Source organism: Capsicum annuum, chromosome 4 (genome assembly GCF_002878395.1).
Source record: "Capsicum annuum cultivar UCD-10X-F1 chromosome 4, UCD10Xv1.1, whole genome shotgun sequence".
NCBI lineage: Eukaryota > Viridiplantae > Streptophyta > Magnoliopsida > Solanales > Solanaceae > Capsicum > Capsicum annuum.
The window spans coordinates 51,122,186-51,136,149 of record NC_061114.1 but is presented as its reverse complement, the minus strand read 5'-3'; the positions used below and the strand labels follow the sequence as shown (position 1 = coordinate 51,136,149).

Sequence of the window (13,964 nt, the reverse complement as noted above, 5' to 3'; positions counted from 1 at the left end):
TTACCAACCTCCGTACCAGGTGGATTGCCTCCGTCGTCGAGCGGCCGGGCATAAATTCGAACTGGTTTTCCAAAATAGACACTATCCGTCTCAGCCTCACCTCGACCACTCTCTCCCAGATCTTCATAGAGTGACTCAATAACTTAATCCCCCTATAGTTATTGCAACTCTGAATGTCCCCCTTATTCTTATAGAGAGGGATCATGGTACTCCACCTCCACGTCTCGGGCATCTTTGCCGTCCTGAAGACTTCATTAAACAATCCAGTCAACCATCTTACACCAGCCTCTCCAACGAACTTCTAAAACTCCACCGGTATCTCATCCGGCCCCGTCGCCCTACCCCTTCGCATCCTGTGGACAGCCTGTCTAACCTCTTCTACCTTAAAACGTCTACAATAGCTAAAATCCCGACACTCCTCTGAGTGCTCCAGTTCCCCTAACACAATAGCTCTATCCCATTCGTCATTCAAGAGCCTATGGAAGTACGACTGCCATCTCTTCTTAATGTGGCCGTCCTCCACCAACACTCTACCGTCCTCCCCCTTAATGCACCTCACCTGATCGAGGTCACGACCCTTCCTCTCCCTAGCCTTGGCGAGTCTAAACAACTTTTTCTCCCCTCCTTTCCCCTGTAAACCTGCATACAAGCTCTCAAAAGCGGCCGTCTTAGCTGTCGTGACTGCTGACTTCGCCTACTTCCTCGCTAGCTTGTACTCTTACCTGTTTACCCGCTTCTCTTCTTCGTCCTTACTTTCCACTAACTTAGCATACGCCCCTTTCTTGGACCCCACTTTCTTCTCCACCTCTTCATTCCACCACCAATTCCCCCGATGGTGCCCGGCCCGGCCCCTAGAAACACCCAACACCACACTTGCATTCTCCCTGATGCACCTTGCCGCCCTATCCCACATACTATCCACGTCCCCCCTACACTCCCACACCCCCATTCCCGCCAACCTCTCCCCTATCTCCCACGCATTCACTGGCGTCAGGCCGCCCCACTTAATTCTCGGTCTACACTCCTTACTCCTCCTCTTTCAATCCTTCTTTATACCCAAATCCATAACCAAGAGCCTATGCTAGGTCAAAAGATTCTCACTCGGGATGACTTTACAGTCCTTACACAATGCCCTATCCCCTTTCCTAAGCAACAAAAAGTCAATCTGAGTCCTGGCTATCGCACTTCGAAAGGTGATCAGGTGCTCGTCCTTCTTCGGAAAGCCCAAGTTCACCACCACCAGCCCAAAGGCCCTCGCAAACTCCAATAGGGTCTCCCCTTCTTCATTTCTCTCCCCAAAACCAAAACCACCATGCACATCACCAAAGCCTCCCGGTAGCGCCCCGATGTGCCCGTTGAAATCCTCTGCTACAACAATCTTCTCCGAACTAGGCACGCCTCTCACCACCTCTTCCAAAGCCTCCCAAAACCGCATCTTCTCCTCCCCCTCCGATCCCACTTGCGGCGCATAAGCACTACACACGTTCAGGGTAAACCCCCGAATGACCAACTTAATAGTCATCAACCTATCGTTGATCCTCTTCACCTCCACTACCTGACCTCTAAGCTCTTCATCTACTAAGATGCCAACTCCATTCCTACGTCTCTCCCAAAGAAAAATAATAATATAAATTAATAATATGAAAGAACAACTAAAATAAAATTTAGCCACTTATTTCATCAAAATATGAATCCAACAAACGTGCATTCAGTGATCATATAACTGAAATACGTTTAAGGAGAAAAGTTAACTTTTCATCCATGATTAAATAAATTGCATTAAGACACTTGCCTCCCATTACCATAGAGAAAATATCAATATTCTCACTTGATTCAAAATTAGATCTTTCACCCAACAATTTCAAAAGGGAGATGAGAAGTAAAAAGGGACACTAAAACAGCCCTTCATATTTTAAGAATTAAGCAGCTATTGCTAAGAATAGAAATCAACTACACTTCTTGGATATCTTGGGCCAACATGGGTAGATAATGACACTGAACCAGTAATGCTACGATTAACAGGGAATACAGAAAAGGCTTTAGCACTACAGTAACAGACTTGCTAAATTTCTTATGTTTTGGACCATTATTTCATCAAATTCATGAAGGATAAAGAAATAACTTAAGTTAACAAATACTAAAATAATGCTAGTCAGGTTACAAATTAGTTTTGAAATTAGAACAACCATAAGAGTGTCTTTTCGAATGGAATTAAGCTATAAAATAAACTTATTCTACTTTAAGCTTTAGACTAAAATCAACAACGAGATCGAAACTTAATACAAAATAGACAAACGCTTCATCCCTCCTTGACGTAAGCCAAGAAAATCCTCGGAAAATCCTTAGCTACGGAAGACTGAGTGAATCATACATTAATCGATCAACAAACTATTTCTCCAGTCAAAATACATCTAAACATCAAGCAGAATATAATGATAAATCCACCGACCAATTTCAAACACACCTAAATCTCAACACGCAGAAAAGGCTTCATCATATAACCTCTGACGGTGTTACGGACTAATGAGAACCAAAACATTTTGCACAACCTCAAAACTTCAGCACTGAGCTATTTGAGAAGGGAAATATGAATTAGTAAAAATCATGACTAATTCGACAGAAAATAAAAAGAAACATCATATAAACGGCATGAATAAGTTGAGCAGTTTGTGTGAAAGAAATCACTGATTTGAAATATTCTCTTCTTCATACTCTGAAAACAGAAAGGAAGCAAATTCATATCCACAAAAATAACCTCCAAAGCTTAAAACTTTTCACATAATGCAATGACAACCGCGCCCAATCTCAAACAAAATCATAATCACTATTACACTAACTATGAGATTCAAACTATAGGCCACAACTCGAATTGGAAAAAGAAAATATACAACCAAACCTAGACTATAGCAACAAAAATATAATTGGGATGACAAAGAAAACTACACCATTTTCATCACACAAAATCTATGGCTTTCGAAGCCCTCTACAGCAAACAGTCCTACCAGCAGAATACAACTATCGTAAATTCAACGAGACGGAGTCACACGAGAAAGAAAAGAAAAAAGACGAGAAGTTTATCTTTTTAGGGGCAGCAAACCGAAACTTTAATCTTGTCGGAATTCTCTCCACCATCGAAAAATGAGCTCGATTCCTTAGCTTACAATTTCGAGCTTAAATGAATCTTATCGAATTTCTTAGCACCAGAATCTTATTCAGATAGCAAAATCCCACGCTTTTTCGGGGTTTCCGCTATACTCACTCAATAACCTCTCTCTCTCCGATGAAAAGAGTAGTGATATTTATAGAAGTGGATTGGGATTGAATTTGAGATCTGGGAGCTGATATTCGAGGGTAATTTTGGGATTTTGCTGAGGGAATTTAAATTGAGAAATTGGGATAAGATGAGTTGCGCTGAGTCGTGCTATTGCTGAGCTGGACGAGGTGGTTGGAGATGTTCGCGGGTTCGGGTCGCTGATTTTTGTTGTTGTTTGAGGCACAAACGCGAGTTTTTGTTGCTGGGTTGTTTGACTGGATTCATCGGTTGTTGTTATTGATGTCGGTTGGAGTTGCTCGCTGGTACAGTGGTGGTTGATGTCGTGAAGCTGTTGTCGGGTTTTCCTTGTTGTTTACGTTGAAGCTGTTGGCTGATGGGTAAAGGAGAAGAGGGGAAGATGGGTCAGGTATCGGCCAGAGGTCATTGGGTTTGGGTTGTTATTGTCGTTAGTGTTGTTGGGCTACTGTGGAGCTGAAATTAAAAGGGGAAAGGGGCTGAATTTTTGTTGGGTAGATTAGGGATTTAGGGTAGATTGGTTTAGGTTATTTATTAAATAGCCTTTGAATTAGAATTTGACTCAATTTATTTAAATTTTAATCAAATTGAAAGATCATTGGCCAATTGTATTACAACAATGGCCAAATAATTTTCAACCATGATTAAATTCAATAAATTAGATAGAAATCTCATACGGATTATTAACCAATTTAATCCGGAGCTTCTTGATTACACAAAATCAAACAAATATTCACCAAATAAATTATTTTTAAAAACAAATTAGATTTGAATTAAGATTTTATCTATTTGAATTAATTTTCGAGATAACCATTGATTAAAATCCGATTTTTAGTCAAATAATTGTTTAAGTAACAAAATTATATGATTTTGTGTATGTAAATACAAAAATATATAATCGTTACTTAAAATGACAAAATCATCCAGATAAATACTTTAAAAAGATTTTATTCGAATAAAATAAGTGTTTTAATTTTATTTAAAATCGAAGAAACTCTGAAATAAACTTAGTTGTGGAGGGTAAAAATTAAGTGTCAACAAAGACGAGCATATTATTTACTGGGTACGTGTTGTTATTTTTTGTGGTGGTTGGTGTTACTTTCTAGAGCCGTGAAAAGTTCTTATTGATAGTATAGTTCTTTTATTATTGATTTCTAAACTAGAGTTATGGTATACTGGTTTTGTTGCTTTTGATATAAGTGGTGGATTGATTCTTAATTCGTCCCTGTAGAATTTGCGCATTATTACATTTGTGCTCGCCTTATTTTCTTTCTTATCTTATTAAGTAGTAGTTATAGGGATCGATGGTGGATTAGGGTCATGTCATAGGTCAGGATTGGGGTTGGGGTTAGAGGTTGATACTGGACTAGGGTCTGGGGTGAGGACAGGTTCTGGTGATAGGTTAGGGTTGGGTCTAGGATCTAGTTTGGGGTTGGAGGCAAGGGATAGTAGGGTTAAATGGGTTAAAAAAGCTATTAGGCCGAGGGTTGGGTCTTAGAACATAGGTACTCTTCAGGGTAAGTCTATAGATCTCATAAAGATTCTTAAGAAAAGAAGGATTAGTATAGCTTGTGTCCAGGAAACCAAATGGGTAGGCTCTAAGGAGAAGGATGTGGATGGGTATAAGTTGTGATACTCTGATAGCGTAAGATATAGAAATGAGGTAGGTATCTTAGTAGATGAAGATCTTAGGAAGGCAATGGTGGAGTTTAAGCAGATTAACGATAGGTTGATGTCTATTAAGTTGGTCATTGTATTATCTACATTAAATGTTATTAGTGCTTATGCTCCATAAGTAGGGTTGGACGGGGGGAAGAAGAAATATTTTTGGGAGGTTTTGGATGAGGTGGTGAGAGGAGTTTTGAGAACTGAGAAACTTTTTATTAGAGAAGATTTCAATGGGCATATTGGGTCTTTATCAGGAGGTTATAATGATGTGCATGGTGGTTACGATTTTAGGGAGCGTAATGAAGGAGGTGGTACACTATTAGATTTTGCTAAGTCGTTTGGGTTGTGGGTAGCGAATTTGAGCTTCTTGAAAAAGGAGGAACACCTTAGTACCTTTAGTAGTTCAGTGGCTAAGACCCAGATAGATTATTTGCTCCTTAGAAAGGGTGATAGGGCGTTATGTAAATACTGTAAAGTCATTCCTAGCGAGAATCTTTTGACCCAACATAAGTTGGTGGTAATGGACTTGGTGATAAAAAAGGACATAAAAATGGGGTATGGAGGATCAACTCAGGTTTAGGTGGGGTAGTTTGACTTTGGCCAATATTGTAGAAATAAGGGAGAAGTTGACGACTATGGGGGCTTAGAAAAGTAAAGGGAATGTGGATAGTATGTGGGAGACAACTATCAGTTGCATTATGGAGACCGCTAAAAAGGCGTTGGGTGTCTTAAGAGGCCGATCTAGTAATCACTAGGGGGGACTGGTGATGAAATGAAGAAGCTAAAAGGAAGATGGAGGCTAATAAGGTGACCGATGCTAAGTTAGTTGTAAGTAAGGATGATGAAGAGAAGTAGAAGAATAGGGAGGAGTATAATTTAACTAGGTGAGGGGATAAGTTAGCAGTTACAGTAGCTAAGACAACAATTTTCGAGAGCTTATATGTGGCTTTAGAGGAGAAAGACGGGGATAAGAAGTTGTATAGGCCTGCCAAGGCCAGGGAGTGGATGGCTCATAACCTTGACCAAGTGAAGTGCATCAAGGGGAAGGATGACAAAGTGTTAGTTGAGGATGCCCTCATTAGGAAGAGGTGGCAATCTTATTTTCATAGACTTTTGAATGATGAGGAGAACAAAGATAATTTTTATAGACTTTTGAATGACGAGGGGAACAAAGATTTTGTATTGGTGGATTTAGAGAACTCATAGGGGTGTCGCGATTATGGTTATTCTAGGCATATTAAGGTGGAGGAGGTTAAGGAAGGCTATTTGTTGGATGCGCAGGGGCAAAGCGACTGGGCCAGACGAGATTTCAATAGATTTTTGGAAAAGCACCAGCGGGGCAGGTTTGGAGTGGTTGACAAATTTATTTAAAATTATTTTTAGGAAGGTGAAGATTCTCAAAGCATGGAGATGGAGTACGATGATTTCTTTGTATAAGAACAAGGGGGACGTTCAGAGCTGCAATGACTATAAAGGTTTTAAGTTATTAAGTCATACTATGAAGGTTTGAGAAAAAGTGGTAAAGTTGAGGCTGAGAAGGATCATGGATATTTCGGAGAATCAATTTGGTTTCATGCTAAGTCGTTCGACTACGGAGGCCATCCACCTCATGAGAAAATTAGCGGAGCAATTGAGGGAGGTGAATAAGAACTTGCACATAGTGTTCATTGATCTTGAGAAGGCATATGACAAAGTCCCTAGGGAGATTCTTTAGAGGTGCTTGGAGGCTAGAGGCGTGCCCGTGGCGTACACTAGGTCAATTCAGGACATGTATGAAGGTGCAAAGACTCGTATGAGGATGGTAGAAGGAGATTCATAACACTTTTCTATTTTGATTGGGTTGCATCAAGGATCCACTCTTAGCCTTTTTTATTTGCCTTGATGATGAATGTTTTGACGCGACGTATTCAAGGAGATATGCCTTGGTGTATGTTATTTGCATATGATATTGTACTGATTGATGAGACTCGGAAAGGTGTTAATGATAAGTTGGAGATGTGGAGACAAGCCCTTGAGTCGAAAGGGTTTAGGTTGAGTAGGACCAAGACGGAGTACTTAGAGTGTAAGCTTAGTGATGTATCGCATGAGTCTGATGTGGTGGTGAAGCTAGATTCTCAGGCAATTCAGAAGAAAGAGGGTTTTAAGTATCGTATCTTGGGTCTATGATTCAGGGAAATGGCGAGATTGATGAGGATGTCACTCACCGTATTGGTTCAGGGTGGTTGAAATAAAGTCTCGCTTTGGGGGTTTTTTGTGATAAGAAGGTGCCTTCTAAGATTAAAGGTAAGTTTTACAGAGTGGCAGATCGACCGACTATGTTGTATGGAGTAGAGTGTTCTCCAGTTAAGAACTCTTATATTCAGAAGTTGAAGGTGGTGGAGATTAGGATGTTGTGATAGATGTGTGGACTCATTAGGAGTGATAGGGTTAGAAATGACATTACTCAGGAGAAGGTAGGAGTGTCTTTCGTAGAGGACAAGATGCAGGAAGCGAGATTGCGATGGTTCAGACATGTGATGAAGAGGAGCACGGATGCTCCAGTTCGGAGGTGTGAAAGGCTAGCTATGGATGGTTTTAGGCAGCATAAAGGTAGCCGAAGAAATATTAGAGGGGGTAATTAGACATGATATGGAGAAGTTATAGCTTACGGAGGACATGACCCTTTACAGGAAGGTATGGAGGACGCGGATTAGGGTAAAGGGTTAGTAGGTAGGAGTTCGTCTGTCATATTAGGTAGAGTGCTTTTGTTTGTATCTACGCCTGTAGTTGCTTGTTAATGGTGTTTCAATATTTTTTTTCGATTTTGCATAGATAGTTTATAATATTATCTTGTGGGTGCCTTGTTTTCATTATTATCTAGCGGTATGTTATCTCATTTTTGTTGTGTGCTTTTATGTTTTCTGTTTGTTTGTTGGTTATACTATTATCTGTCTTGAGCCGGGGGTTTATCGGGAACAGTTTCTCTACTTCATCTGAGGTAGTGGTATGAACTGCGTATACTTACTCACCTTGTGGGAATACAATGGAAATGTCGTTGACATGATGCACCACTCCTATTATGAAGAAGCATTTGATTTTGTACTATATTTAAATTGGAATCTGTTGTTGGTTTCATTGAACAATTAAATGTGTACTTTAGCATCCTTTGTGTTGTAGGTAGTCTGTTTTGGTTGTAAAAAATCATCAAAATCATTCTTATATCAAGGAAGTGTTTTATTAAAAGTAGTTGGTCATAACTAAGACTTTCCGAAATCTTACCAATTGTCTTGGTTTCGGTATGTTCGCCTAGTTTTCGATTGTTTTTAAACGTTATCTAATGGCCATCACAACCGATAAAATTTGATAGAATTAAATGTCCAAAAGTTACAATAACAATTAAATGAAAAAAAAAATCCGTTATAATATCCTACAATCCAATTAGCAGAAGCAATATACTCAATTTTATTTATCATAACCACATGATGCACCACTCTTATTATAAGGAGTCGTATGAAAATTTGTGTTATATTTAAATTGGAATTTATAGTTGGTTTCATTTAACAATGAGATAGTTGGTTCGTTTTGGCTGTATAGAATCATTATTCTATCAAGGAAGTATTTAATTATACGTAGTCGGTCGTAGATATTTTAAAAACATCTATTTTTCTTTTTTGGAAAAACTATAATAATTTATAATTGAATAAAGAAAGCAAATATTGTGAAAATCTCATTTCAAAATTTTAGTATCAATACAACAAACGCTCGAGGACGACATATATATTTTGCTACTTTATTGAAACTTAAAGTTTAAATATAATCACGAAGTACTTGAGTTGCAGGAACCTCGATAGGTTTTGGATTTGGTATTGTACTTCTTTTTAAACAAAATTTATCTTATGGCTCAAATAGGATAAAGGCTCAAATACTGAGGTCAAAAACAATTTTTAATAATTATTATTTTAAATTTAACAAGAACTTCAAAGAAAACTATTCAATTTTGATTCGAGAAAATTTTGATCTTCTTTATAAGTAAAAAACTTATTCTAACGATTTGGTATGATTATAAAATTTATATTAAAATCTTCGATTTTATTTATAAAATATCTACTTAAAAAAACAGTTTATACAATTTGGTTCGATCAATTCAATTAATTTTTAAAACTCATCGACACCCCTGGTCTCAACCATTTGACGTAGTTCTACTTCAACCCCTCATATTTTGGAGGAAGCTGATTCAAGGAGTACAAAATCCACTCGACGTTGAAAAGGAAATGGATGAACATAGCAATTCACTATATCAATTAAAAAAATAACCTGCAAAAATTTATTGTAAGTATTTTCAAATCTTAAAAAAAAAAAAAGAAATAAGTGAAGTGTTAAAAATACACCTAAAATATTCTCTCATTTTTTAGTTTCATACCTAAACTATTAAGGGTGTGAGAAACATAACTAAGCGATCTCACTCATTACTTTGAGAGACACTCCTTAAAATGAATAAAAATTAATTAAAATATTTTAAAAATGAAAGAAAAATGTGTTGGCAAACAATAATAAAATTTACGTGGACTGATTTTTAATAGCTAGGCGCACCTAAAGAATTTGTTTGAAAATATTTGATCTAGTCAGCTGTTAGATGTGTTTCCCAGACTAAAAGTGAATGTGTTTTTCACACTTTCATTAGTTTAGATGTGAAAATAAAAAAAATTGAGGTAGTTTGTGTGTTTTTAATACTCTACTCCAAAAAAATGTGTGATGGATTACAAAACCAATTTGAACCTTTGTCTGCTTTCATTGTTTGAATAGTTATCTTCACCGGCCGTCCGACATTGTTATACATTCAATATTTGAAACAATGACTGCTTCCGTTACATAAAAATTCTAAGCTACTTCGTTTCTCATATGGGCTACAAAACGTCAGAATGAGAAAAGAAAGTGGAATGATCTCTTATGATTACTTAGTCAGCCATAGACAAAATTTAGTCGACTTCACAAAAGTGGCGTACGCAAGTCTAGAAGTCTCTTAATTATTTCTAATCGTTGTGAATTAGCAAAACATAGGAAACATATGCAAGAATCAGATTTTACACGTCTCAAATAGGGGCAGAACCAGTTACTCTTATGAATAATGAGGAGAATACTAAATAAAAGTTTTGTTCACGAAAAGACACTGAAATGAAGGCCAAAGACACTGAGAAAAAGGAACCTCCGCATGAGTTAGCAGCACAGACAGAGACAACACTAGTATCTTGAAATAACAAACACAAAACAGATAAAACACAAACATCACAGGATTAACAAACCTGTGAATGCCTAACTCGATAGCATCTCAGGCGAAGCAAACTAGCTTAAGACAGCAATCTGAACCGGCAGAAACACTACTGATTTCATTCCTCCTCGGACTCGGACTCAGCACTCTGTAGCCATTCGACAAAGGGTTTGACATTCTTCCAAATTTTGGAGTCCTTGTTCGCAGCAACCCTCTCGTTGTACCACTGCACTATAAACTCCTCTTCCAATACATCAGCATCATACAAAGCTTTCAAAACCAGAGCCACTTCCTTCAGTGCAACAGAGTTGTTGGATTTCCCACAAAAATCTTCTATAGCTCGAAGCAATCGTAGTTGAGACTCCTCATCTTGAGCAACAGCAGCAAGGTAGCTTTTCTTCTTAATAACCTCCTTGGCAAATCCTTTCTCCACGCCATCCAAGAGTGCCTCGTACAAAGCAGTAATAACTTCCTGTGGAGATCCAGAGACTGAACCCAAAAAGGATTGGAATTTGCTGCCAGTAACTCCCTTTTCTAGATTTGTTTTCACTTCCTTAACGAGGCTTTCATGGCTCGTCTCTCCATTCTCAGCCTTGGAATTCCCAGGTGTCGCAAAAGAAGCTTTAGGACTTCGGGTTTGAGGAGCTGCCTTGGGCTTCTTCTTCTCCGACTCAACTGTGGACAGCATGACCATTTCAGCAGTCGCAGCATTTAGCTGTTCCTGTATACGCTGCTTAGCAGCTTCTAGAGATGTATCAGTCTTCCACTGGACGTCATCATCATCTTCTTCTTCATCATCCTCTTCTTTCACATTAACATGGCTTCTAGGTGGTGAAGCACGATCCTCATCAGAACCACCATGTTTCTTTTTAGAGCTGGTTTTAGGGCTCGCATCTTTGGAGGAAACCTTCTTCTTTGTTTCTTTCTTCAGCTTCTTCAGCTCTTCATCAGCAGACTCGCCTTCCTTCAGTCGCTCCTTCTCAGCTCTTCTCATTGCTTTCTTGTCCTTGGAGCCCTTCTTCGCCTCGGGCGGGTTCTTAAGTATAAAAGTTGTCAGCTTGTCCCTCATGTCTACATCAGATAAGAAACCACATGCAGCACATTTTAGTTGGATCATCTGAGTTTTGGTTATTATGATCTCTGTTTCAGGGTTTCCGCAACCATAGCACTGAACATATTTTTTAATAAAGTTCTCAAGAAGACCAGCAAGTTTGGGAGTTTCATGAGCTCCATTGACTAGGGCAGTTCCAGACTTCTCATCAAATTTCGACTGTGCGCCAAGCTCATTTCCAAAATATTTTGTGGTATAGGATGGAGGCCTTGCTAATGCTTTGGCAATATCAACCATGTTAACCACATTTGTCTTGATGCCATTCCCGCGGCCCTCTATCTTGGTAATCATCCTGGGCATCTTATACCTGTAGAAGGCATCATCACTGTTGCTAGCACCAATGTTCTGCAAAGCCATCTTTGATTCAGTAAAAATATCCTGGATGGAATGTTAGGAATGCTCAGAGAATTCTTCAGCAGAACAATTGCAAAGAGCCAGTTGAGCCTCCCAGCAACCAAAAGAGTTGAACTGTTCTTCCTTTAATGATGTGAGATGCATACAGTCAACACGACCAGAGAAATGACGATTCTTTTTTCTCGACCAAGGACAATACTCTCCAAGCAATCCAATGGATCCCAAATAGAAGATGGCTTGTTCGGACATAAAATATGCTTCGCTTAGACCACTAAAACTTTGAAACTCCACAGAGCACAGACAACCTGCAACCTTCAAAACAATGTATCACAAATCAATACAGGCAAAGAAACTAAAATCAACTACACTAAATTATATTACTAAATGAGAGGTAGATGATTTTAATTGGGCATGTTACAAACTGTTCTACCCTTAAGATTAAAAGTTGAGTTCCTTTTGGTAAAAGCAGCTTGCAAAACTAGACATTCTATAGATCTTTTGAAATAAATAAGAACAATAAAGGTGCAGAATGATAAACTAATCTGCCAAGGAGCTTCATCATTCCCTTGGGTCATTTATCAGTGAGCATATAAAATCCCAAACTGCATACTCCAGATAAACTTCGAAGAGAAACCCAAGATTGCTTAGTTTCAAAAAGTAAAGAGCATCAATATACCCAAAGTCCGAAGTCTTTAGTCTTCAACAGAACAAATCGTACAGGATTCTTGTTATAATTTACCATAATATAGTCATTTGGGAAGGGGTGGGGGCACTCTCCACTTGAAATGTTCCACTCCATGACCATCTAAATGCATAAAGTAGGCATGGAACTGTAGAGCCATTTAGCTCACTTTTGACCAAAAGAGAACAGCACAAATATTGAGCACAAATTTCCGCGCGGCATGTTCTTTTACAATCTACTCTAACTAATGAAATCAGTGATCACGTTATACATCTTAAAACATACAAAATACATTCACAATCAATGCCAAACAATTTGGAATCTGATATATAAACTATCTTCTATATCCACTCCGCGCACTACTTTAGCCTTTGTCACTATTTGATTGAATTGATTCTTCTTTTTAAATTTTAAGAAAATATACATCCATTCCAATCTATTTCACCTCATCTCACTCCAACTCCCCAAAAACCATCGTTTAAACAAAATTACGGATCCATTAAAGCTAGAGATTCTCTAAAAACAAAATCCTAATAATCTCATCAGATCAGTAAATCTATATCTCAATCAAATAACTAAAATAAAATCTTTTTTCACTCCGACTTCCGAATAAAAAAGTCTTTTAAGCCAAAATAAGAGTCATCTAAAGCTAGAAATTCTCTAAAAACAAATCCTAACAATCTCAGATCAGCAAAAAAATAAACATAAAAAATCTCAATCAAATAACAAAGATGAAACCTTTTTTTCCACTCAGATTTCCAAAAAAAAAAGGCCTTTTAAGCAAATGACCAGTCCTTTAAAGCTATAGATTCACTAAAAACAAAATCCTAATAATCTAAGTATGAAGAAAAAAACTTTTAAAAAAATAGATTGGGACGAAGATGAACCTATTTATAACTGTAAAAATAATTATGCAACAAATAAAGAAAATATATATTTCCGAAATTACGTAACACAATCGATAAAACAAAAAATAAGATTAAAAAAAAGAAAGAAGAAAAAGTAATCAAATACCTTATAGATCGAACGAAGTGGAGCGATCTGCAATGAAAGAGAGGAGGGCGATTGATGAAAATGGTAAATAGGGTTTAATAATAAAGGACAGGGAAGTGATAAGAAGAGGAGAGGCGTGCCGGTTTCCTTTATATATATGGTTTCAAAGGGAATTTTAAGGTAAATATTCCACAAGGCACCCCGTCGAAATATCAACCCGTTAGGGGCCATAAATATCACCAACTATTTTTTGAAAAAAAAAACGAGTATAAACAACCGAAATCTTAGCTTTAATGAACTTAATTACATTATATTTCATATTTCTTTTCTTTCTCTTGATTTAGAAAAATATATATACATGTCGACTAACTTTATACATTATTGGAATGTATAAGCTAGTTGTATTTTATCATTTGCTTATAGGATTGTAGATTCTGAGAATGATAGTTCGTGGACTTAATTTTTTTCATCAGTTTAGGAATGTATTTAGCGAACGGAATAATATATGTGTTGTATCAGATCGGAACAAAAGTATCATAAAAAGTTTGAGCATTGTGTATCATAATGTCCGGCATCTAGTATGCATTTGGCACTTATAGAAAAACTTTTGCACTTATTTTAG

General features: G+C 37.7%; 1 protein-coding gene across 2 annotated transcripts; it reads right to left on the bottom strand.

The window, feature by feature from the left end:
• Nucleotides 1-10,031: 10,031 nt before the first annotated feature.
• On the bottom strand, nucleotides 10,032-13,596 carry LOC107868097 (eukaryotic translation initiation factor 5). Of its 2 annotated transcripts, none has more exons than XM_016714672.2 (2): nucleotides 13,364-13,596; nucleotides 10,032-11,979 (listed from the first exon to the last, which is right to left on the bottom strand). In XM_016714672.2, the coding sequence occupies exon 2, from the start codon at nucleotides 11,668-11,670 to the stop codon at nucleotides 10,321-10,323; it is 1,350 nt and encodes a 449-aa protein (XP_016570158.1). In that variant the 5' UTR covers nucleotides 11,671-11,979; nucleotides 13,364-13,596; the 3' UTR covers nucleotides 10,032-10,320. The 2 variants fall into 2 exon arrangements, with proteins under 2 accessions (XP_016570158.1, XP_016570159.1); XM_016714673.2 differs by having other exon boundaries at nucleotides 10,032-11,972; nucleotides 13,364-13,578.
• Nucleotides 13,597-13,964: the final 368 nt, after the last annotated feature.

Coding starts and splice junctions, on each gene's coding strand:
- LOC107868097 (XM_016714672.2), bottom strand. CDS start 11,670: ATGGCTTTGCAGAACATTGGTGCTAGCAACAGTGATGATGCCTTCTAC.